This window comes from Pithys albifrons, chromosome 19 (assembly GCF_047495875.1).
Source record: "Pithys albifrons albifrons isolate INPA30051 chromosome 19, PitAlb_v1, whole genome shotgun sequence".
In the NCBI taxonomy this organism is placed as follows: domain Eukaryota; kingdom Metazoa; phylum Chordata; class Aves; order Passeriformes; family Thamnophilidae; genus Pithys; species Pithys albifrons.
Window position 1 is genome coordinate 2050234 of NC_092476.1, and position 25639 is coordinate 2075872.

The following is a 25639-nucleotide window of genomic DNA, read 5'->3' on the forward strand; positions in this document are numbered from 1 at the left end:
CTGCCCAAGCTTGTGTGTGTGACAGTGACATCCCAGAACACCTGATGGCACCTGGCAGCCAGCAAGGAACATGGCAGCACTCCAGGGAACTGTGGAGAACCAGGACACCATCCTCTATAGCAAAACATTCCTTCAAAATGTGTGAGAGAAGGTTTGGGTTGGATCTCAGAGGGTAGTTGGGCTCTGAACAGGCTCCCCAAGGCAGTGGTGATGGCCCCAAGGCTGCCAGAGCTCCAGGAGTGTTTGGATGATCCTCTCAGGCTCATGGTGGGATTCTTAGGGGTGTCCTGTGCAAGGTCAGGAGTTGGACTGGATGATCCTTGAGGGTCCCTTCAAACTCAGCTATTCCAGGATTCCATGATTCTATGAAAACAACAGGGTTTAGATATCTCCCAGTGGATGATCTTCCAATGATCAGCCAAAAACTTCATAAATACCCAAAGGATCATCCCAGCTGGCACCTGTTTGCAAATTTGACCAACAAAAGTTTGTTAGAAACATTAAAAGCCAGTTAAAAACCAGAGCCTCGCAGCACAACTTCAGAGGAAAGGCCTCTGGCTCCCCATGGTGATCCTGCCCTGATGCTGGTTTAGCTCATGGATACTGAGTGGCAACACTGCCAGTTGTGATGTCTGAGTTAAGGGTCTGTCAGCGTTTCCATCACGAGCCTTTCATTTCGGGGATTTATTGCTTGGCTCCAAGGATTTGCTCGAGCTGGAAGTTTGGCAGGAAGGACCACGCACAGCAGCACATTTCCCTCATCCCTGAAACCCTCTGAACAGCAGGAAGGTCCACACAGATCCCTAATTGAGGGTTGCAGCCTCCTCCAGAGTTTGGTCCTTGTAGTTAAAAATGGCAAGGCCAGACGAGTGTGATTTCACTGCCTGGGGCTGGCTGGGAAATGGAGGCACAGTATCAAAATCAGCTACAACACACATTTTCCAGCCCAAGGAAAAGGTGTCAGAATTGCTTACACTCCCATCCCTGCTCTCCATGAAGCCTTCTTGCTGGATTCTACACCTTTGTCATGAGTATTTCACTGGGGAGTAAAATATCCTTGGCACTAATTTAACTGTAAATGCTTTTAAAGCACGAATTTCTTAGTGCTTGGTTATTTCTATTTATTCTTCCAGCGTTCCTATAAGAAAATATTTATTTAATGGAAAGCACTCCTTTGGGAAGGCCTATCTTTTCCTTAGGGATTTTCCTGAAAGGGGATAGCTCATCCAGCAGTCCCCAGTGAACAGCTGTGTTTCCAACATGGACAATGTGCCATCTCAGGGGGATGTCACCACATCGGCTCCACTGGCTCTTCCCATGGGCAAACCGTGTGACACACTCTGTTTGACTTGGGGTAAATTCACTTCATCTGATCTGCCTGTGAGGGGAAAAGTAAGTCAAAGATTATGAACTTGCTGATGCCTATAAGACCAAGAGCTGTGGTTGTGTCAGGGCACCCCATGCCCCATGGAATGTGTGACATCCCTGGCATGGGATGAGCACTGAGGCAACATGTTCCTCTCCAGAGGGTCCTGACAATCTCAACCCAACAGAGACAAAGCAGAGTGCACCTTTTTTCCTCTTCCCACTGTATTTTTCCATCCTGATCTTTCTGTTTCACCGTGGGGCACCTGATGGTGCAGCGTGACAGGTGGCAGAGGCTCTGAGTGTGCCCAAGCACATGGGGGGACAGTGGGACTGACAGCACAGAGACCCTGGGGGGCAACGCTGTCTCCTTGGTCATGCAGGGGTGCAGGCAGGGTTGCAGGGTTGCAGGGATGCAGGCAGGGATGCAGGCAGGGATGCAGGAATGCAGGCAGGGATACAGGCAGAGAAGCAAGCAGGGGCACAAGGATGCAGGCAGGGATGCAGGCAAGGATGCAGGCAGGGGCACAGGGATGCAGGCAGGGATGCAGGCAGGGGCACAGGGATGCAGGCAGGGATGCAGGCAGGGGCACAAGGATGCAGGCAGGGATGCAGGCAAGGTTGCAGGCAGAGGCACAGGGATGCAGGCAGGGGCACAGGGATGCAGGCAGGGATGCAGTCAGGGGCACAGGGATGCAGGCAGGGGCACAGGGATGCAGGCAGGGATGCAGGCAGGGGCACAGGGATGCAGGCAGAGGTGCGGGTCGAACCACCCCCTCCCCTCCCCGTGCCCCTCCAGGACCCCCATTGCCCCCCCATCAACTCACAACTTCCCCCACAGCCCCCCATCACCCCCATCTCCCCCCATTCCCCCCCATCACTCCCCATCGCCCCCATCACTCCCCATCGCCCCCATCTCCCCCCATTGCCCCCCATCACTCCCCATCGCCCCCATCACTCCCCATCGCCCCCATCACTCCCCATTGCCCCCATCTCCCCCCATTGCCCCCCATCACTCCCCATCGCCCCCATCACTCCCCATCGCCCCCATCACTCCCCATCGCCCCCATCTCCCCCCATTGCCCCCCATCACTCCCCATCGCCCCCATCACTCCCCATCGCCCCCATCACTCCCCATTGCCCCCCCATAGCCCCGCAGCGCCCCCTGCCGCCCATAGGCGGCGTTCTATCCGAACTACATCCTCCAGGAGGCAGCGCGGCGGGGGCGCCTGCGCAGTGCGGCCCCCGTGCCGAGCCGAGGCCGGGGCGGCCGCCCCGGCCCATCATGTAGAGGTGCAGCCGCTCCGGCCCCGGCCCCGCGCAGGGACCCCCGGCCCGGGCCCGGCCCCGCCCCGCCCGCAGCGCCCGCAGCCCGGCAGGCGGGGCCGCCGCCGCTCCGCAGCGCTGCCGGGCGAGCCGCCCCTGGAGGAGCCGCGCGGGGGAAGTCTTTGTGCGCGCCCTTCCCCCAGCCAGGCGGGGGACAATGTCTCAGCCCCGAGGTGAGCGGCGTGCGGGGCCGGGGCCGTGCGGGTGCGGCTGCAGCTGAGCGTGCAACTGCGTGTGCAACTGCATGTGCGTGTGCAGCTGCATGTGCAGCTCCGTGTGCAATTGCATGTGCAGTTGCATGTGCGTGTGCAATTCCGTGTGCAATTGCAGCTGCATGTGCGTGTGCAAGGAGCCCCGTGCGGGTGCAAGTGCGGGTGCGTGCATGTGCTTGTGCGGGTGCACGAGGGTTTGCACACCCGCGTTGCCTCGGGGGTGCAGCCTCGGGTGCGTGTGCGGGTGTGCAGGGGTGTTTGCACGCCCGCATAGCTCGGCGGTGCGTGTGCATGTGAGTGTGCGTGTGCATGTGTGTGTGCATGTGAGTGTGCATGTGTGTACATGTGTGTGCGTGTGCATGTGTGTGCGGTGCATGTGCGTGTGCATGTGTGTGCGTGTGCATGTGTGTGCGGGTGCATGTGCGGGTGCACGCGTGTTTGCACGCCCGCGTTCCTCGGGGGGTGCAGCAGCAGCCCCCGGCGCAGCCCCCGGTGCAGCTCCCGGTGCACCCCCCGGTGCACCCCCCGGTGCAGCTCCCCGTGCACCCCCCGGTGCACCCCCCGGTGCACCCCCCGGTGCACCCCCCGGTGCAGCTCCCCGTGCAGCTCCCCGTGCAGCCCCCGGTGCACCCCCCGGTGCAGCTCCCGGTGCAGCCCCCGGTGCACCCCCCGGTGCAGCTCCCGGTGCAGCCCCCGGTGCAGCCCCCGGTGCAGCTCCCCGTGCACCCCCCGGTGCACCCCCCGGTGCAGCCCCCGGTGCAGCTCCCGGTGCAGCTCCCGCCGCATTTCCTGCTCCCTGCGCCGCTGCAGCCCCGCGCTGGCTCCAGCCGGGATCCGCTCCCGGGATTCCCGAGCGTTCGCCGCCTTTGGCACGGCCGGGACACGGGGAAGGAAGGGGGTGTTGGAGGAGCAGCTGCGGCCGCGCTCGGTGCGGGGTTAAAGCAAACTTTGAAACAAGTCAGCGGAGGAGATGAAAGGTGAAACTGGAGTGGAGTTACCAGGAATTAAATATATACCTATGTTTCCATGGGAAAGTATTGTTCTTGTGCCAGAGCTGAGATCATTTTCCACTCATTTCTCCCCCCCCCCCCTTTAATATTTGGTAACTTTTGGTCAGAGGCAGCAGCGGAGTTTGTCACACCAGGACGCTCCGAGCGTGCAAAAAGGCAGGAATGGAGCGTTTGGGAGGTGCAGAAAGGCAGAAATTGGGGATTTGGGAGCTGCCGAAAGACAGGAATGGAGCATTTAGGAGCTGCGGGAATGGAGCGTTTAGGAGCTGCAGAAGGGCAGAAGTTGAGAATTTAGGACTTGCAAAAGTGTGGAAATGGAACGTGTAGGAGATGCAAAAGGGCAGGAATTGGGGATTTGGGAGCTGCAGAAAGGCAGGAATGGAGCGTTTGGGAGCTGCAGGAACGGAGCGTTTGGGAGCTGCAGGGGAACAGAAGTTGAGAATGCAAAAAGAAGTTGAGATGCAAAAGGGCAGAAAATTGAGAATTTGGAAGCTGCAGAACCTGAGCATTGAGAAGCTGCACAAATTGCAGAAGGGCAGGAGTTGAAAATTTGGGAGCTGAAGGAATTGAGCCCTTAGAGGCTGCAAAAGGGCAGGAATGGAGCATTTAAGGGCTGCGGAAAGGCAGAAGGGGGGCCCGGAGGCAGCGGGAAGGGGTTTGGGAAGGGGACGGCAGTGATTTATTTTTGCCAGTGTGGTGGTGAGTGCTCGCTCTGTGCATTTAACTCTGTGGTTATTCCAGAGTGGCTCTGCCTTGTGTCCTGCAAGGAGGGGGGGTGGGAGGAGGTGGAGAATTTAATATTGCAAAAATGCTGTGGGAATGAAACAGCCCCTGCAAGAGCAGGCGGAGAGGTTTAAGGAGGAGTTGCTGTGGCCATTCATTGTGAAAATAGATGCCCATGTGTCAGCACCGGCCACACAGATGCAGCTTTTTGGGAGCTTTTTAAATGCTTGGGTTGGATGTTGCAGCTTGGATCTCAGTGCATCCTGCAGCCCTTGCACATACTTGGGATGGTGGGAGCAGGTCCCAGACTGGCTTTGGGGCTGCCTCTTCTTGCGTTTATTTATTTATTTATTTATTTATTTTAAATAAGCCGTCTGTGAAGTCAGTGGCCTCTCCCAATAATCCTTGCAGGGAGGACATGGGGAAGGAGGTGCTTGCACAGCTCTTGCCACACAGTTTTCCTTTGTAAGAAAAATGTAAAGTTGTTGTATAATTTATTCCTAATTTGGGTTTGCTGCAGTCATCTTTTCCAGCCAAGTGGGGAATTGTAAAAGTTTCCGATAGAAAGAGCCAAGGAAGTTTGATAATGCAGAGTCGAAGCTGGTGATACCCACAGCACTCTGCCCATGGCAGGGGGTCCCTGGGGGACCCTTGGAGTGGCAGGGGTTGGGCAGGGAGGCAGCTGCTGCCATGGGGGTCCCCAAAAAGCCTTGGGATGGGAAAACCTGAGTGTGCAGAGCTGGGGACAGGCAGGGACCTGTGCTGGTGGCCCTGCAGCCCACCCTGCTGAGGGGCTGCTCAGCCCCCACTCTCCCCAGCACTTCCTTCTCCGTCCTCCTCAGTACCAGGCAAAAAGGGAGACCAGGAGTAGCCAACCCACAAAACATGATCTCAATGAATGGCATCATTCTTGAGTCCCTTTTCCGTCCGTCTCGGCTCTGCAATCCCAGTGTCGAAGCTGGAATTCCTTACACGGATAACTTTTCCAAGTTCAGCTGTTCAGGCCGAGGGTTTGCTCGGGAAGGGGTTTCAGCCCCGGGGTTTGCACCAGAGGTATCGTTCCTCAGGATGAATTCAGGGAGGCATAATCTGCATTTCAGGATCAGCTTTCATGTGCTGCACAGGAGGTTCCTCGTCAGCTCTCTAAAATACAGCCCAGAGCCCCAGCCAGCTGCTGAACCCTCTCCCTGCTTTGAATCCTTTCCAAAGTTGTTCTGAGAATTTGCCAGAGATTAATTTTTTTTTGATGCAGCTTGTCAGGGGAACATGTGAGCAGGAGGGTTGTTCTTCCATAAGGGTTATTCCCTGCAAGGAATCTCACCTAGTTCAGGGGGACCCTACCTGTGGCACGTGAACAAGCAGAGGTGATCTGCTTCCTGCACAACCACAGCATGGGCTGCTGGAAAGGTCAAAACTCCCCCTGGAATTCAGAAACAGCAGTTTCATTCTGGCCCTTTCCAGAGCAGGAGGGAGCAGATGCCTCCAGCACTGTGCTCATAGTTCTCAGCCATGCCACCTGTACCCTGGTGGGCTCCTCAAGGGTCCACTGAAATATAAAATACAGGTCAAATCAAACTCACCACAGGGTGCAAACCCCTGCATCTCACCCCGTGCTCATTTCTACCTTCATCAAAGCTGAAAAGAACTATTTTTTTGTTGTTGGATGGAGCAATCCATAGCAAAGTTCCTGAGCACAGCAGGTCCCTGCAGGTTGCCCCTCACCTTTGGAGATCAGCCCATCCCAGACAAGTGGGACTTGATGCTGATGGAGCTCAGAACTTGAGGCACTGCCCAAATAGGGCCCATTTGGCTGTTGTGGCTAATGGGATATTATTTTGGAAGAGGGGAAAAACAAAAGCGAAAGTCCTTGTTAATTACAAGCTAAACACAGTTTGAGGCTCTAAATCTGAATCTCCCAAATTCATTGTAGCCAGGGAATTATTCCCTGGAGAAGCCCACATTGGAGAAGCCACCTGCAAATATGCAGATTTCTCCATTGAAAGAAGAAAAGGGGAGGGGGAGCAGTTCCCAGTAGGGCAGCGATTCATAAATAGTCCATTGGAATGAGCGATATTTAAACTAGTTATTGCTGCCTGTTGAACTTACACTTTGTTGTTTTAAATGCAATTTTCTGTGCTTGAGCTGCAGAGGGAAGACTGAGATTATGAGCAGCACAACATGTCCCACGTGATGCTGGCTGAGCATGTACCCTATGGACTTTGACCAAAGGCCCTGCACATATTCAAAATACTACATTTTTATGTGAAACACTTTTTTTTTTCCAGCTAGAAGGCTCAGTGGAACAGATGTAAAGGCTAAATGGTGGTAGTTGGGTTTTTTTTTTTAAATCCTGGGTAGGTGGCAGGTTGTTGCTGGTGTAAGATTAACCTGTGAGCAGCTCCTGTGGGTTGTGCAATGTGCATTTTGCCTCGTCAGCACCACCTCAGCTTCTCCCCACTCACACACTGCCATGACACAGGACCTGGCACGGGCACAGGGAGCAAAGCCATGGCACGGTCAGCCAGGTGCAAGCCTAGCAAAGCCTGGACTAGCAGCAACCAGGCCATTTCAGGTCGAGTTGCTGGTTCAGTTTTAATTCTTGTTTTAAGGATCCCCTGTTGAATTCGTTTCTCCCTGTTGCATGTGCTGCCTGCCCTGCTGCAGTGATGGAGGTGTCTGTGTACCTGCTTTGGGTTAAGAGGGGGAAAGTGTTTCTAAAGAGGTTTAAAGCCTTGTGCAGTTCCAGGCTGGAGGATTTAACCTGCATGGGAAGAAGGAAAACCAGCTGGTTGGGGTACAGAGTGTTTGGCTGCAGATGAAGTCTGGCATAGACCAAATCCCTGCTGTGCCCAGGTGAGCACCTGGTTGAGTCCCTCCAGTTGCTGTTTTGCTGCCTGCACCCCCTCCACTGCCCTGAGGAGGTGTTTTTAGGGTGCCTTGTCCCCATGTCCTGACATATCACGACAGCAGCAACATGCTGGGCAGGGCAGCAGCTCCCTCGTGCTTGGCAGGGACAGGACACAAACATTTAAAAGCTCAAACTATGGAAGCAATTATAGCCATAAAAGTGATAAGTTGCAGGGAAAAGGAGCAAAGAGCTGTTTTCTCCTCACTGCCAGGCCAGTGCTGCTCCTTTGTTACTTTAGTCACCAAGAACTCCGAGTTTCCTTGGGGTGAATTCCCTCCTGTGACACATACACAAGCTGCTAAGGTGAAGCAAATGATGCTCAATTAAAACCACAGGAGTAATTTAGAGAGATGAGACACTTCATCCCTCCCAGAGTATTGGGGTACGGCAGATTTGCAAATTCTGGGTCCTGTAGTTGCAAAATACACCAGATGACTAAAAAGTTGCCTTTTTCACACCCAAACAGTACCTGTGTTTGTTGTCACTTGTCCATTTTCTCTGGCTGAAAAGAGCTGTAACAACACCTATAGAAGCCTTTGAAAAACAACACACCTGAAAAAAGCTCTGATCCCTTTTTTAAGTTGGAAAAAGCAGAATAATATGGGAGTTTTGCCAGCAGAGGAGTGGGAATGGCCTTGCAGCTCTCTGCAAATGCACCTGGAGGACCACAGCCTCTGTTACCCTGGTCATGGTCATGATTCCCAACCCTTCCCCGTGGGGTTTCCTGCCTTCACCCCATGAACTTGCATTCCTGATGCTCAGCCTGCCCACAAGGGCTGCTCCTGCTGCAGCTCCAAAGGCAAAGCTCTCAACTTCCCAGGGAGTTGAAGCATCTGCTGGGCAGGTCCCAGCTTTGATGGCAGTGGGTGGCACAGGTAATTCTAAGTGAGAATTACTCACCCGAGCACACAAGTGTCCCTTCCTGCAGTCACTCATGTTTGAGGGGACCCTTTTGGGGTGCACTGGAGTTGGCAGTGTGACCCCCACCAGCAGCATTATTGTGTGAAGTGTTCAGTCAGTCTGCAGTGGGTGGATAAATTGCAGGACTGTTCTTTTAATTTTAGACATGGACAGAGCTATAATTAAAAAAAACAATCTGTTTCATTACCTGTAGAGTTACTTAGCTCCCTTCCTGAGGGCCTGTCTGGGAATAGTTTAAGGGATTAGCATTATCAGCTACAGCAGTGTTAGCAGGAAGGCAGATCCAGGAGCCTGGAGCTGTGCCATGTCAGATACTGTGATCTGTGGTGGCAAAGTGGTGAAGGCCATTCAGTGCAATTTCCATATCTGCTCATTGCGCAAAAACTTGGGGCTTTTTCTGCTTTTGTTTTCCAAATCCACAACACTCTGCACTTTGACAAGTGTGAATGGAGAAGTGTCTCCTGCTCAGTAACCCTGGCTCAGTGCAAAACAGTTTGGAGAGGCCAAGTCTGAGACTGTTGCTTGTAGAGCTTTCTTTCACCTCAGAACCAAAATTAAACCTATCCTTCAAACCTTCAATCCTTCCTTTTCAGCCAGGAATTCCAAGCACCCTCTTGATGTTTTAGAGGGTTCATCCTCCATGAAAGTCTCCAGAGTGCTGAAGGACTTCTGAGTCACCTTTACTTTGGAACTGATGCAGACAAAACACTGAATATCCTTTGTGGGAGCTCTGAGAAGCCACTTGTGCATCCCTGTCTGCTGGTGCTAACAGAGCTGTGGCTGAACATCCCTCTGGATTTGCATCCCAAAGTCAGGCAGGAGCCTGAATTTTTACAAGCATGGTCAGAGCAGCATCTGATGGCATCAGGAGAGGGCTTTGGGGCAGGAGCTGCTCTGGCTGCTTCCCTTTCAGGTGCTGTAGGAGCAGTGGCCGTGGCGTGTTGGGCTGCAAAAATCTGAGAGCTGCACAAAGGCTCTGCAGCTGAGGTAGGGTTTCATATCTGTAAGAGAAAAAGCATTTCCCCCCCTGTTTGAGCAGGAAAAGTTCACAGAGCAAAGCTGATCCAGTTTCTTGCTGTTGCTGTTTTGTTAGCCTACTTAGCCTGCAATGTTACAATCAAGGCTGGATTTTCTCAGCCTGCACCCAGGCAGATCAAAAATCATTAGGAGAACTGGAGCCTGAGCAGCATCCACTTTTAGTGCATTCAGATGAAAACAGTGGGGGGAAAAAAGGAAAATAAAAAACAGCAGAAGTTGCAGATGAGATGCCAAAGATAAGGCAGCAATAGAAAATCAGTGCAGGAGTCAACACTTCAGTGTGTCTGCAATAAGAGGCCTCTAATGAAGGCTGAATCAGCACGGACTTGGAGCTGCTTTTGAAGGAGAGTCTTTTTCTAAACAAAAATATGTAATTGCACTCAATGAAATATGCTTATCAGTGCCAAATGGCCTCAGAGCATCCTCTGGTTGCTCTGTGGAAGTCCCAGGCAACATATTTTTGTGCCTGTGTTCATCCTGCAGTGGGGTCTGATCCTGAAGTTCCTCACTCCTGTGTTTTTGGCAGGTCTTATTTCACACTCAAGCAACAAGTTATAAAAATTACAGCTTCACTCCATGTTATCATTCCTCTTATGAATGTTTATTGCTTCTCCAGTAGTTCAAGGGCAGATACAGAAAGTGACTCAAAAGTCTTTTGTTTTTTCTGACAGCTCTAAAGTGATGGAAGTCCCCATCGGACAAAGACAGACCTTCCCTGAGAACTGGCACCAAAAAGGAAGGGAGAGGGAGTGTTTTAAAGGCAAACGGGGTTAAACTACCACAGTGTGTCTGCCCAGGGTTAAAGCACAAATATGTGATGTTTACTGTAGTGTGATTCAAGGACTGAACACCTGTAGGAGCTGAGAATAGCCATCCTCTTCTGCCAGTTGGATGAAGGAGGAGACAGAGACTTTATTTGCTGCCATCAAACCCCCTTGGGGCTAAGCTACAGCTTAAGTAGATTTGTTTAAGCACTGAGCTTCAGCACTTGGCAAAACTGCCCCAAGCAGAAGCACAAGGCACAGCACAGGACTCTGGCAGCCCTGCTGGGCCCCGCAGGTGCCCTGGGCCACCCCAGCCCCTGCAGAAGAAGGTCAGGATCTGACCAGCTGGGACTCTGCTGTTAGTGGGGTGCAGGCACAGGTCTGACTGTGATTTCCAAACTCCTTGCAGGTTTGGGAGGTAGGAACAGGGCAGGGAGGCTGCTGCACCTGAGTTTGAACAGCATTGATGTCTGGGACATGGAGATGCAGATGGATCCTGCAGTCCCCTCCTGCAGGTTTGCTTCTCTGCATGGAAGGATGCTGGTTAATGCAGAAGCTCCCTCCCAAGCAGACCTTGGTACTTAACTCTGTTAATTAAATGCTTTCAAAACCCGCAAGATTGACCTTCACTGCATGCCCACAGATTTTTCTCTCATTTAACAAGCAGAGGGCTGTCAGAGTAGCCTATTAAAGCAGAAGAAAGGCAATGCTCATACTGTTGGGTTTTGACCTGTTCCAAAGCGTTTTTCTGCTTTTTAACTCTGAGAGATGAAAACCACAGTCCCCTAACAACCTACCAGGAGAAACCAGGCTGGAGACAGAGAGTGCTTGGCTGGAACATGGCACAGTCTGAAAAAATAGTGAATATACTTAGAACTTAAGTTTATTCAGATATTTATGCAATAAGCCAAGACACCCATTATATAGACTGGTCCTTGTGTAACCTGAGAGCTCTGGTATGTGGCATAGAATTGTCCTTTGGGAGATACTCTCTAGAAAAAAATACAGGCAATCAACATATCTCTGACTTCCTTACCTTTCCCAAGGACACCAGCAATTTGCTCCTTGCTGAAAAAACTTGGAACATCTCTGCGGAAAACTTGAATTCCTGCCAAGGAATTGGTTCCACAAATTAACTAAAAGACCAGATTGGTGCAGTGCATGGATGGACATCCCACACCAGCCCCCAACAGAGCAGCACGAGCCGGAGGGGCAGCCCAAAATAGCCCCTGGCAGCTGGGGAGGGTGGCACAGGCACTGCTTGCAGAGAGGATCAGTAGTAAGTTGCTTTCTGGAGATCAGACAGGCTGATTTGGCAGGTTTGGCAGAGAGAGGAACCCCATGGCTTGCACCTCTGCAGGTCTGTGTGGGGTGACAGCAGGGGAATGTGCCACCTGAGCTGGGCAGCACCAGCTCCCTCGTGGCACCACTTCAGCTTCATTCGTGCCATTAGGCAGCTTCCTTTGGAGCTGAGCCTGCCATTTTTTTCCCTCTGTTTTTTTCTTCCCCTCATAAACATTTGGTATTTCCCCCGCAAGAAATCAGAAGCTTTATGTCTGATAAGGGGCTGGAACAGCTTCCTGCACTAGGAGAGCATTCCTCCTCTGGCTCTTCCTGCAGCCAAACCAGAACAATGCCAGCACTTCCAGCGTCATCAGCCATTCACTCCACCTCCAAGCACACTCATTGAGGGCCCATCCTGTGCAGCATCTCCCCAGCCAGCACCTCCTGCAAAGGGAGGGCTCCTTCCCCAGCAGTGTGTTTTAAAAAGGCTGGAGCAGTCCTGAGCTTCAGGCAGAGCAGCTGTGCCCAAGCAGGGCCCTGTTTGGACGAGTAGGGGCTGAGGAAATCTTTTCTTTTCCCTTAAAGGAGAAGCTCAGTAGGATTTTTTTCATGTTTTCATCTTGAACCTACATGTGCACGTGCTGAACTTGGAGCATCCCAGTCCTTGTGCAGGAGTCAGTGGGACTGAATGTGCTTGGTTGGGGCTGAGCACACGCATAAGAATTTACAAGGTTGGGATGTATTTTGTCCTGGTTGCTAAGTGAGATGGACATTATGGATTTGTGGCCATGATTTATGCTATCCCGCTTCTCTTGGTTGCTTTTTTTTTTCCTCATTTCTGGTCTTCTTTCCCATTTCTGCTTATCTGCTCTTGCCATAGAAAGCAGCATCATTTTTGGGAGTGTGTGTGTATAAGTGAAACGACAGTCTAAAAACTTGCATGAGGAGTTTGGTGGAGGCTTTGACAGAAAGGCTTATAAAAGGAGGTTTGTATTTTCAGCTCCTGATTTAGAGGACTGGGTGGAGAGATGTGACCTGACGGGCTTTGATCCACATGGATGTATGGGGAGAGAAAAAATGTGCCCAGTTGTGTCAGGGACACTTTATTAGGGAAAAAAGGATAACTCTTGCTGCCTTCTGCAACAGTGCTGTGCTGTAGTGGATTACTTCAATGTGTTCTCCAAATTGAGATAAAATTGCATGAGAAAAACTGGGGAAAGGCTTTTGTTCTTTACATGCTGCTTGCTCCTTATTTGACATACAAGCGTGTGCTCTTCAGCCTGGAGGAGACTGAGGAAGACCTCACAGAAGTCAGCAGCTTCTCCCTGAGGAGCCCTGGAGGGACAGGCACTGATCTCTGCTCTCTGTGACCAGTGACAGGACCCAAAGGAATGGCTGGAGCTGTGTCAGGGAGGTTTAGGCTGGATCTCAGGAGAAGGTTCTTCTGCAGGTGGTGGTGGGCACTGACCAGGCTCCCCAGGGCAGTGGGCACGGCCCCAAGGCTGCCAGAGCTCCAGGAGTGTTTGGACAATGCTCTCAGGGACAGGGTGGGATTGTTGGGGTGTCTGTGCAGGGTCAGGAGTTGGGCTGGATGGTCCTTGTGGGTCCCTTCTAGCTCAGGATATTCCATGATTCTGCGCAGGTGTCTGGCAGGTCATGCTCTCTGACCTCTGACTAAAATGGGTTTGAACTTTTCAGGGCTTCCCTGGAAGCAGCATCCACCCTCACCTGCACAGCTTTGAGCTCCTGGAGCCTCCTTGCCTGTGCCAACCTGCCTTGCTGAGGTGTTTGCAGGACCAGCCTTTGTGTCTGTGGTGGGACAGACTCGCTGCCACAGCAGTGCTGGAGCTGCTCCGTTCCCTCCTGTCTCTGGGCTGGTGGTTTCCTGCAGCAGATATTGCTGACAGTGCAATGAATAGGAGGGCAGCTGTTCCCTGGAGCCTCCTCTCCTGCCCTGGTGATGGGGCAGTGCCCAGAGCTGCAGAGCTGAGCCTTGGGTGGGTGCTGGGGCATGGAGGGGATGTGGGTTTGGCTTTCCTGCAGTTTCCTTGGCTTCCCCCTGTAAATAGTGGTCTTGTGTGTTTTTAAAGTAGGACCTACAGGTTTGCTGGAGGCATTACCAGCAGAGGGAGCAGGAGTTGGTTCCTTCCATCTACACTGTCCATAACCATGAAATACCATCTTTAATAATTGAGATATAAAAATAAGCAAATAAGCTCTTAAGTCATTAAAGAACAGCAGGAGAGGGTTGTCCAACAGGGTAGCACAAAGGCAGGTTGGTCAAAGTCATGTTGAAAAATTAATCACCAAATTTGGCTGAACCTTTACCAAAATTCCCCATGACAAAATGTTAGGGAAGGAAGCAGATGCTCTCCTTCCATGGCAGTGCTGCTGGTGCCCTGATATTCCTCTAATGAAGGAAAACCTCTGGGCAAGGTTGCCACCTAATTTCATGGTTTAACATTGACCTCCTGTTCCTCAGGACTTCTGCAGGAGGGGAGGAGGTCACTGAAGAAATGGCCTGTAGAACATTCTGCTGTTTCCATGAGTATTCCCATTTGGCTGTAATATTGATACTTAATAACTCACAAAATGACCAAATCAATGAGCAGTTTTCTCTCGATGGAACATAAATTGCTCATTTTGACTGAAGGTGGCTTCACTCATGAGCAGAAAATTATAACTCCAGTTTTTGTATGCAGAGCATCAGCAGTAGATGTCTGATAATGGTGTGGTTGAAATGTAGAAATTTACAATATGCTGAACAAATTGGTAAAATGAGACTTCAGTGGCTGCCTGGAGCACCTGGTAACAGAAATAAAACCATACCTCGGGTTGCTCTGTGGTACTGACTGAATTTTATTCCATCCTGCTGTGGTGGTGATGACACCAGGACAGGGAAGGTGTTCAGAGGGCAAAAGCATCTCTGTGGAGAAATGAGGCTGCATTAAGATGAGGGGAGCAGGAGCTGGGGGATGAGTCTCTGTGTTTGCTGTTCTGGGGACAGTGACACCCCAAAGGGGCTGTTGGCTGAGCAACTCAGGTGAGTCCTTCTTGGCCCATCACACTCTCCTGCTTTAGGAAAGTCCTGCTTTTCCCCTGTTCAAGCCTCCTGACTCATTTTGGCTGAACAAGCCTTGGCACTTGCCCACGTGGCTTTGCCAGTGGGTGCTTTGGGTCAGCATCGGGCACAGGAGGGTGATGATGGGGAGCCACTGGTGTCCGTGTGTGGGTTGTCCCTTTTGGGACTGGAAGAGGAGCAGAGGGCAGCAGTCAGGTGCCCAGGGGACAGGGACATGCTGCAGCTATTGCAAAGCCTAAGCCAGTGGCATGGCACAGCCTTTACACCCATGATCCCTCTCAGCGTGGCACTTAGGACAGCCTTAGTGGGAATGTGAGCTCATGCTGAGCTTGTGCTTAAATCTGAGCACCAACAAGACACCAGAGCCCTCCCAGCTGGAGCCTCGGGGCTGAGATGGGCTGTGAGTGCAGCACAGCAGTGAGTGGAAATGTCACCTTCCTTTTCCAAAGCAATTTGCATTTCCCAGTGCTGCCAGCACATCTGACAGCTCCAAGAGGCTCTGGCTCGGGAGGCAGGTGCTGGCACTGCCAGGACATCAGTCCCTGTCCTGGATGCAAGAACTGGGCACTCCTCAGGGCTGGGCAGCTGGGGAAGATGCAGGAGCTGCTCTGTGTTTTCAGGGGAGACAAAGCTATGATGCAGGGCCCCCACTGTTTCTTTAAAAACTCTGTGCAAGATCCACTGGGGGAAAATCACAGCTGCACCAAGCACGTTAAAAAACCTAAAAGCAAAATTGAATCTGGAGGGAGACCTTGAGCAAAAGTGTGTCTGATGTGGGGTGTCTGATGGGGAGGGGATCTTACCACTCTAAGAAAATTGAGGTTTGAGGCTCTGCAGAGCAGTGGGGAAACGAATTGGACTCTGATCCTTATGGGTCCCTTCCAACTCAGGGTGTTCCACGATTCTGTGACTGTATGAGGTTGATGCTCCTTTACTGTGTCAGGTTTTCCATGGAGCAGCGTGTTTGGGAATTGTGGAAGTGTTCATAGCTGGGCTGTGGCACGTGGATTGAAGGCAAATCCTGCCCCCATCGTGGCCGAGGCGGATGGAGCACCTGCTCTGCTGTTAAATATAGGACTGCTGCCTGCTCAGTGCTCGTGTGGGAAGCTGGTCAGAGCTGCCTGTGGTCCCTCACTGTGGCCTTCTGGGGTGAAAGCCTGGGGGACAAGGGGAAGTTAAAAAAAGCAAGCAGAGCACCGGGAATGTTGCCCAGTTCATGGGCAAACCCACAGCATCCCCTCAGCTCACCCACTGGCTCTGGGAGCTGCAGACCCTCATCCATGGCACTGCACAGGGAGCACCCATGGCATGGGTTCCTTAAGACACTTTTCAGGGTGCTGCTGCTGCCCTGAGGAGCAAAGCCCACCCTGCCTTCCTGAGGGGCAGGGAGCACAAAGGCTTGGATAAGCCTTGCATGCCATGAGGCAGGAATATTTGGAAAGCTCTTCGCCCTTCTGTGCTCCTCTTCCTCTGCTGGCAGCAGTGGGAGGTGTCCATGCCCCTGCCCACACATCCCTTCGTGCAAGGGCAGTGCCCACCTCCTCCAGTGCCACGGGCAGGTGCTCTTTGGCACAGAGGAAACAAGCACGAAGGTAGTGGCAGTGAAAGCAGCCACGTCCTCCAAACCCTCCGGCACAAAACCCCTTTTGTTCCCCGGGTGAATTCCAAGAGCTTTTCTCCAGTTTTGATTCCAGCGAACTCCCACTGGAAGCAGACAGACTGAGGGCTGAAAACAAAGCAGCAGCTAAACGAAAAATCCCTCATAAAAAAAATCCCCACGAGGGCTGGAGGCTCTTGACAAACAGCTTCCCTGGCCTGCAATTCCTGTGGATTTCCTAATTTGAGATAAGCAGCAAAGAAAACAGGCTCTGAGATGGGGAGGCAGTGAAGCCAGTGGACCTTGGCAGAGGGGAAATACAGGCATGATTTATGGTGTGTGGGGGACTGGAGGGAGCACCCAGAGCTCCTCTGCTGGGGTTTCTCATGGTACCCCAGGCCATGAGGCCCTGGTGGCGTCTCTTTGGCCGTGGGATCTGCAGCACCATCACATCTTTCCCACAGCTCGGGAGGATGCAGCTGCCTGAGTGCTGGAGGTGCAGGAACACCACAAGGGATGCAGCTGGCTCCAGTGACCATGAGGAGCAGAAAACCAAGTCCTTTTGGGCATCTCTTGGACTCCAGTGGGATTTCCCTGGGCCTTTGGCTGCCTGTGGCTCTCACAGCCTCCTGTTGTGCAGCCACAGGTGATTTGCAGGATTTGAGGGTGTTTGAGACAGTGTGATGGGAACAGAGGAGTGGAGGTGGTGTTTCTGTGAAGTTATGTTGCTGGGTAAAAGAACAGTCAAGCAAAGGAAGGTGAGAAGAGGGAAGAGGCTTTGGTCCCTGTAGGATTTGGGGCAAGCTGTTGGAGATGGGAGTGTACATGGACAAAGCATTGACCTTTGCATTTTGTGTTTTTATGCATGTGCCTCCACTGTGGTCTCTGGAGGATCCAGCATCTCTAGAACATCCAGGCACAGCCCCAGCCTTGGCACAGGAATGTGTTTCCTTGCAGTTAAAGGGCGTTACAGGTGTGTCCCAAGCCTGGTGGGCATCAGTGCTGCTCTCCCATCCTTACCTTGAACCACTTCCATGGATTTGGGTGAATACTCTCAGATGCCAGGGGGAACAGGATGGTGGTGTGATCCCTTGCTGCCTTGTGCAGCCCCCATGAAACGTGGGCTGCATCCTTTGGTGGTTGCCAGTGTCCTCATCCATGGACGTCCTTTGCCTTGGTGGATGTGAGTCAGAGCCCACAGCAACAGAGGTGTTTTTGTCTGAGTTCGTTATTGCACACACACACACCTGTGCCAGGCAGAGGGGACGCACACAAACAAGGCTTGTGCAACTCTGGGGTTTGGACTTGATGAGATCCTTATGGGCCTCTTCCAAGTGGAGATGTTCTGTGATTCTCTGACTAACTTGCCCATGGCCATGGATGGGGTTGGTAATTGAGAGTGTGCACATCCGAGTGCCCCATCCCTTCCACCCACCACCTCCTCCCCTCTATCTGATGGATCTGAGGCACTGCCTGTCCCTGACAGAGCATCTTACAGCTGGGGTGAATCAGCAGAGAACTGAACATTCCCACTTTGCACCCTCCTGGAAGATCCTGGCACCAAGGAGGGTGGAATTACCTGAGGGCAGGTGCCCCAGCTCGGGTGCAGCGGGCGCTGTTCCTGCTGGGTGGTGTTGCCACTGTGTGCACGGAGGTGCTGCAGTTTGGGAGGAGCTGTGCCCTTTCCCCCAGGCCATTGGAGTTGGAGCAGCTGGATGCACACGCCGGATGAGTTCAGCCAAAGTGTTGTAACAGGGTTTTTAATATTCCAGTCTCTTGTGCCCTGTGCTAAAAACCGTGGGCAGGCAGAACGCTCCTGCCTCCCGTCTCCCACTTCCATCAGCACCTCAGGTACGCTGGATTTCAGCCTGCTCTGCATTGCATCTGTTTTCTGAAGGAAAGCTGGCTGATCCAAAGGCTGCCTGGCAGTGCAGAACGGCAGGGGAGAGCTTGTCTGGCCTTGTCACATCTGCAGATACCCGTGTGGTCCTGGCACAAGCCCAGCAGGAACATGAGTGGTTGCCCCGCGCTGTGCCTGCACTTCCTGTGATAGATTGGAAGTGATGCTGCATCTGGGCTGGGAAGGGACATCATCTGGAAAAGCTGTTTGTTGTCACCTGCCTGTTAACATCAGAGGAGAGCCTATGACTGCTCTGTGCTGGTCTATGAGTGTGAAAATGGGTGCTGAAGGCCCAGTCTCCTCTCATGTTGGTGCTCCCTGCAAGATAACAGTGGAATGGTGTGCAGGGAACAAATCGGGGCAGAGCCCAGTTTGGAAGGGAGGTCAAAGGTCCTGATGGATGGAATGTCCAAGTCCATGTGGGAGCCCGTGAAACAGCTCAGTGAGGTGGCAGTGACTTCCTCAAGTCATGAAAGATGATCCTGAACTCCCATACCCTCTCCTGTGCAACTGTATCTTCCTCTCCATCAGACCAGCCTTCATCTCCAGACTGGCCTTGGGTGCTGGTGTCCCACAAAACCTGCTGGATGGTTGCTCCAGCATGTGATTATCCCAGTGTTCCCTGCAAGGTCCTGTGGATTGGAGCTGCAGTAGGGCTCAGTTTTGTCTGGTGGGTGATTCCAGGGGGTACAGAATTGCCCCCAAAACTGTTTCATCTTCCTGCCCATCCCCAGAGTCTTTGTGTTCAGTGCATGTCTTAGCACAGCATCTCATGTCTAATCTCTATCTAAGTGTCTCTTCCGCTTTGCACTCAGAAGGTCTTCTAAAATTTGGAGATGCACTCTTATCAGAGTGAGAGACAGACTCTCTTAACCAAAATGTGCAGATAGATAAGGAGAAATTGCATCCCCCTGGTTTCAGTGTTGACACAAATAACCCAGCAGCCTGCAGCCCTTCTGAGGGTGTGTTAAGAGGAGAACGGGCAGAGTAAGAGAGATTAGCCTGAAACAGGAAATTACCTTCGGAATTGAATTACTGAAATACAGAGCTCACTGAAAGGCAGGCAAATAGGTCCTGAGATTTGCAGGATTTGGTGACATTTCTCTGTGTGTCTGCACTGCAGGATTCAGAGATTAGTCTCCTGGAGTCCGTGTTGCAGAGCTTTCTGCTTCACCTTGTTCCAGCATTTTCTTCTGTGCTGTTCAGAGCTTCCCCACCGAAGTGTCTCCTGCTGAGGCCACTCAGGCAGGCACCAAGGGCTGACCTTGGGATTTTACCTCACAGCAAAGCTGGAGATCTTTGTCTCCGCTGTGTTTGTGCCTCGGCAGAGCTGAGCGACGTCAGCCGCGACTCAGAGCGCGGCTCCTGCAGCAGAGACACAAATAACCCTGGCATTGCTCAACCTCTGCCACCGGTGCACTGGGTGCAGCTGCACCGCTCCCTCTGCAGCCCTGCTATTTTGGGGTGGGCCTCTCCTGCCTGGGCTTTATTACAGCTTGCAGGGTTGAGTCAGAGGAGCGAGTTGAGCCCTGCGAGTTGAGCCCTGGGGCAGTCGCTGGCAAGGCCGGGTGCTGGGGCACAGCTGGGGCACAGCTGGGTGCTGGGGCATGGCTGGGGCACGGCTGGGGCACAGCTGGGGCACAGCTGGGTGCTGGGGCACAGCTGGGGCACAGCTGGGTGCTGGGGCATGGCTGGGGCACGGCTGGGGCACAGCTGGGTGCTGGGGCATGGCTGGGGCACAGCTGGGTGCTGGGGCATGGCTGGGGCACAGCTGGGGCACAGCTGGGTGCTGGGGCACAGCTGGGTGCTGGGGCATGGCTGGGGTACAGCTGGGTGCTGGGGCATGACTGGGGCACAGCTGGGTGCTGGGGCATGGCTGGGGCACAGCTGGGTGCTGGGGCATGACTGGGGCACAGTTGGGTGCTGGGGCATGACTGGGGCACAGCTGGGTGCTGGGGCATGGCTGGGGCGCAGCTGGGTGCTGGGACATGTTTGGGGTGCTGGGACATTGACAGCTGCTGGACCTATCTGGGTGCCTGGTGCATGTCTGGGGCACAGCTGGGTGCTGGGACATGGACAGGTGCTGGGACATGGGCAGGTGCTGAGACATGGGCAGGTGCTGGGACATGGACAGCATGGCCACCCTTGGGGCAGGACAGTGACTTACATTCCCAGCACTTTAGTGTGGGTACCAGTGATATCAACAAGTAGTTTGGGATCAGCTGGTATGTGGTCACTGGGGGAACTGTGCCCAGGCCATGGCATGTCATGCTCTTCTCCTCTTCAGGAGCCTTGCTAATTAAAGTGGCCTGTGAGTGCAGCATCATCTGCTTGGATGTTGTGCTGGTGTTCAGTGTTTCCTTCTGTGCTGTCCTGAAACTCATCGGCAAAATCCATCACAGGCATAAAAGTGCTCTTGCCTTCCCCTCTTCCTGACCCAAAATGTGGTTCCTGGGGGGGAAAAAAGGAAAATAAATAATGCTTTAAATCAGACATGGATGTGTCTGTGGCCACCAGGTGACCCAGCAGCTCCATGGCACTGAAAGGAGAGGAGGAAAGCCTGAAGTTGGGAGCCACCTCAACCGTGGCAGGCTCAGCTCTGTTCCCCAGACAGCCCTGAAATGAGTTGTTAAGGAAACAGATTTCAAATTTGCTGTTTCCAAGGAGTTCTTGCAAACAACCACAAGGGAAGACACAGATAAAGGACGTGTGGGAAACATCCCTGTCCTGTGCAGAGGACATACCATCGTCCTTGTTGGAGTATCTTCATTTGCCTCCAGCTGATCCAGTTGCTCATGGCAGTGATGGAAGAGCAGCCAGTGGCACTTGGCCACCTACTGACAGGGCTGAGGAGGGAGCAGCTCAGTTATATTTTGAGAAGACAAAGAAAGGGCAATATCCACCTCATCCCTTCCCTTGGCCTTTGGTTGAAACTTCAACAGCTTTTAAGCATTGCTTGCATATTAAATTCTTTCCCCCAACTGGTGATCAATTTAAGGACTTGATTTCCATTTCAGCTGGAACAGAGCCAGGCTGGGAGAATAAATCAGAGAAAAAATCCTTAGGAAAGACAGTAAATAAGCCACTTTTATCTCCTGAAAAAGTGGGAGAAAGAGGCATGTCCCGCCTAGGAAATTTTACCAGCAAGTTCTTAGAGTGTTACTTGAAAGGAAATGTTGCTACATGGCTATTGAACACAGCTTTAATAATAAATTGTGGTGAAGACAGAACTAGTTAATATCCTTTGATGGAAATGGGAGCTCTTTGTGGCAAGGAACCATTTACTTTGGATTAAATCATGAAAAAAGTTTTTGACTGCAATGAAAAGTCTGGAGACAAGGGAATGGGATTTTCCTTCAGAAGTCGAAGTTTGTTTTCTGTTACAGCCTATGTGGGCAGTGAATTCCTCTGTCTTCCCTTTGTTATTCTCTGTTCTGCTTCTTACCCTTTCGCTGGGAAACTTTGAAGTTTCCTTTTTCAATACTGATATTTAACACTGCCCTAATTGAAGGGGGTTGAGGACATTCATCTCTCTGCTCTGTCAGTGCCAGTGGGAAGAGGTTAACGAGCCCATTGGAAGTGTATTTTTCTCCCCTCCCTGAGGAATTGGGTTTAAGACCTTCACAGGGAAGTATTTAATGTGTTTTCATTAAGTCAGGGTTTCTTTTTCCTATTAGGATTTTGCTTTCAGACCTCATTTGGTTCTCAGTGTTGGCTCAGTGGGGCTGATCTGAGATGTGCAGGAGGCACGTGGGGTCGGTGCTGGGAGTTGGAGGTGATGCTGCAGCCAATTGCTGGCATTAAAATCCTGGAGTCATGGAATCATTAAGGCTGGAAAAGCTCTCCAAGATCATCGAGTCCAAACACTAACCCAGCACTACCAAGCCTGCCACTAATCCATGTCCCCAAGTGCCACATCCACATGTCTTTTAAACAGTTCCAGGGATGATGATTCCACCACCTCTCCAGGCAGCTTGTTCCAATGCTGACCACCCGTTTAGTGAAGAAATTCTTCCTAAATCTAATCTAAACCTCCCCTGACACAACCAGAGACTGTTTTCCTCTCATCTGAGGCTGTTCAGCTGCCATGAGCAGTGTGTTTGCAAGGAAAGCACAAAGGCTTTGTAAAGGTGGCAACTTCTGCAGCACCAGTGGGTTCCATATCTACCCTGGGATTTTTTTTTGCTAAAAGAAAGCAAATTTAAGCTGATGATTAACATTACAGATATCCTGGATGTTTTGCTGAATCAAAACTGGCTTCTGGAGATGTCTCAGCATCGCTCCAAGCCAGGCTGGTTTTTTTCCCCCTCAATTATTCTTAAAACTTGGCTTTTGAGTGAAGTGCTTGTGGATGTCTCTGGGTGGCAAATTGCAGGGAGAGCTCTCGAGTGAACTGTAGCTCGAAGGCTCAGAGACCAGCAAGGCTCCAGGGGTTGTTTACCCAGAAAGTTCATGGGGTTTTTGGGTGCTGGGTGGCAGATGCACAATCCCATCTGCTGATCCCCCAGCACTGGGAGCCTTTTGCAGCAGGAGCCACGTGTAGGCTTTGTGCTGTGTGTCATGGCTCACTGGGGTTTTCCTTTTTGCACATCCCAAGGAGTTGCAGTGAACCCCCTGCACTGGTGCTCAGACCTTGGTTTGTGCCTCAGGAGCAAACCTTGTGCTGTTAATTTGGTGTCTGAGTTGCTCATGGGCTTCTGCACAGCTTGGGTGTGGATGGCTGGTGCCTGCCATGGGTGGCTTTTGTGCCTGTCTCTGAGGTGGGGACTTATTTAATCACCTATTTTTGTCAGATTTGCAATCTCCAAAAGCTCAATTTCTCTGTCAGATGGGGCTGGAATGGGCCAGTGGATTTACACTTACCACAAAGGACACAGACTCTCAGATAAACACATGTGGTGATTTTCTTCAGGAAACAAAGCTAAAAATAGTAATGATTCATAAAAACGCTGTGGAAAATACTGGTTTGCTGGTGGATGGAACAGGTAACATCCAATTTTGTATGTTATTAAGCTGCCTTCACATTCTGAGCTCCTGTGCAGATGATTTTCTCTGCAAACTGCAATTTAACACGGCGTCATCTCTCAAAGCTGTGGCAAACAGGGGGATTTTATTTTGACAGCAAGACACTTGCTTGACAGTTCCTATTGAAGAGAACTGATCTTGGGACTTCCAATTATTTTTTTCCTTAAAAAAATAAAACCCTCTAAGCAACTGTGCTTGTCTTTGGGGGGAGACTCTTTCAAGGATGCGTGAGCTGGACCGCTGAGTTTTGGGGGAGCTGCAGGGGCTCAGCTGAGCTGTGCAAGGGGCTCCAGGGGCTGGGACAGGGGGGCACCTCAGTTCCTGCAGCCCCTGAGGTGGCAGCCCTGGCTCTGCCCCATGTTCCTGGTTTTAGGCAGTGTCAGGGATTGCCAGTGCTCCCTGCAAACCACTCTCAGCCGCCAGCCCCAGAGGCTCAGAGAGATGAGTGCTTTGCATGTCAGAACAAAAGGAGCTCAGAAACTTGGCCTGATGCAGTTGAGAGGCATGAAATGGCCTGATTTCAGCCCAGGGTTCAGTAAATAACCCCACGGTGAGCAGAGTCCCCACGTCCCCTTTGCTCCCCCAGCTCATCCCGTCAGTGCTGCAGGTGCCGTCCCACACACAGCAATTCCCACTTGCCATCCCTTCTCCCGGTGCCACCATGAAATCCATGTTTTATTCTTGCTCCTTTTCTTCTTTTCTTGAAAAGAAAACCCCAAAGAATGTTAAATGGTGCCTGTGTCTTGGCAGCTCAAAGGCACGGACAGATTGTGCTTCAAAAAAATGGCAAAGCTTCAAAATATTGTATTCTGTGAAGAAGAGACAAGGAAAATAAACTCCCCAAAGTGCAGATTTTATTTCACCAGAAGGCTTTTAATATTTATTTGGGTTTGGCACTTGGCTACCTAGTTCTGCTGACACCACTTGTGAACCATGATAAGATTAAACGCTGTACAACCTGTTCTGGTTCCAGTTCAAATTAGGGTAATTTCCAGTAGGTTCCTTTTTCACCCTCCCAGAGCTGCCCCAGAGCAGGTTCCTGAGGTTCAGGTACAGCACTAGGGGTGGTGCAAGCAAAGCCACAAAGGAAAAAATTTAAAAAAAAGGAATAATTTGTGCCTGTTTCTCATTTGATTTTGGTTGTGCCAATGTGATTGTAGCAGGATGAAGGGCTGGTCCATGTGGTGTGTCAAAAGGCAGCTGGTGAGTGTTAAGAGGGAGAGTTCAGCTCTAAAGAGGCAGTTCCTGCCTCTGTGGGCAGCTTAGTGGATGTTTGTGTCTGGATTTCCACATAGAAAATCAGGATGAGGATGCTTTTCTTGTGCCTGTGGTTGTCTTGTTTGCCTGGGGATGCAGGCAGGTTTCTGGAGGCAGAGTTCACTGGGGTGACAGGCTTGGAAATTGCCAGAGAAACAGGGATTTTGTTGGCCTGCACTGCCAGACCTGTATTTTTGAGATTCCTTTTTTAGCTGACACGCCAACATCCACAGCACTGTTACCCATTTAGCATCCCGATGGATCCCGAGGGGCACTTGGCACAGCTTGGGCAAGGAATGGAATCCAGAGCATCCAGCACAGCAGGGCTTGTTCCTCAGTTGTGCCTTCTGGATGCCTGTGCAGTACAGCTAAGAAAACTAGAAGGAAAAGGGTCACAGAGCAGCTCTGCCCACTGTAGGAATTCCTCCACTGGCTTTTAGCATCATTTCTCTTTCCTTCCAGACCAGCTTTTACCTCTTGGGAGAACTGAGAGCTGTTTGTGCTTCTGAGTGACCTTGCTGCTTTTATTGTGCCTTCTCTGTGTTAGGTTGGAAGCTCCTGGGAGCAGAGAATTGGCTTTTTTTACTTTTTTTTTCCCATTATGTAAATTCAGCTCTGTTGATTTCTAACCCTGATAGTGAAGGTGGACAGGGGTTTTCAATAAATGCTTTTCCCATGAGTTGTCAGCTGGGTTCTTGCAGCCTGTCCCATCCTGGAATGACTCTTTGCCAAAAGGAGTGAGCGTGATCCCATCTTTTGGAGCAGACAAGGAAAAAAATACTAAAAAAAATAATATTGACAATCTGAATTGACTAATTGATTCAAAAAGGTCATTTTCCATTCTGGGTGCCTGGACTTTGAGCCAACACCCCTCTGGCACTGGGATGCACAGGCATCTATTGACAGGAGTTTGTGTCAAAAGGAAAAACAAATTTAGACATGTATAGGTGAATTTTGAGAGAGTGTGGGGAAAAGAGAATGAAACTCATGCTTAAAAGAAAGGCAGTAATTGATATAAATTGTTGGGGTAAAAATGTTAAATGCCTAAATTAGATGCTTGTGCCTTTTTTGGGGGGGGGGAACAAGGATTTTCTTGCACAGCCAAACAGCCAGTTGTTTACCTTGGGGTTTTGGTGACATGACTTATATTCCCAGGTTATTTTATCCATGAATTCCAAACCCCTTGCTGAAATGTGGCTGTATATGTGCAGTCATAAAAAGGTTCCT

At 51.5% G+C, this 25639-nt stretch overlaps 1 protein-coding gene across 1 annotated transcript in view; it reads left to right on the forward strand.

The window, feature by feature from the left end:
- Positions 1 to 2605: 2605 nt before the first annotated feature.
- MAP2K6 (mitogen-activated protein kinase kinase 6) overlaps positions 2606 to 25639 on the forward strand; it is a 40886-nt gene continuing 17852 nt past the window's right edge. The window contains exon 1 of the mRNA XM_071573898.1: positions 2606 to 2864. Coding sequence (XP_071429999.1) covers positions 2849 to 2864 — 16 coding nt within the window. The 5' untranslated portion in view covers positions 2606 to 2848. The remainder of the gene's footprint in view (positions 2865 to 25639) is intronic.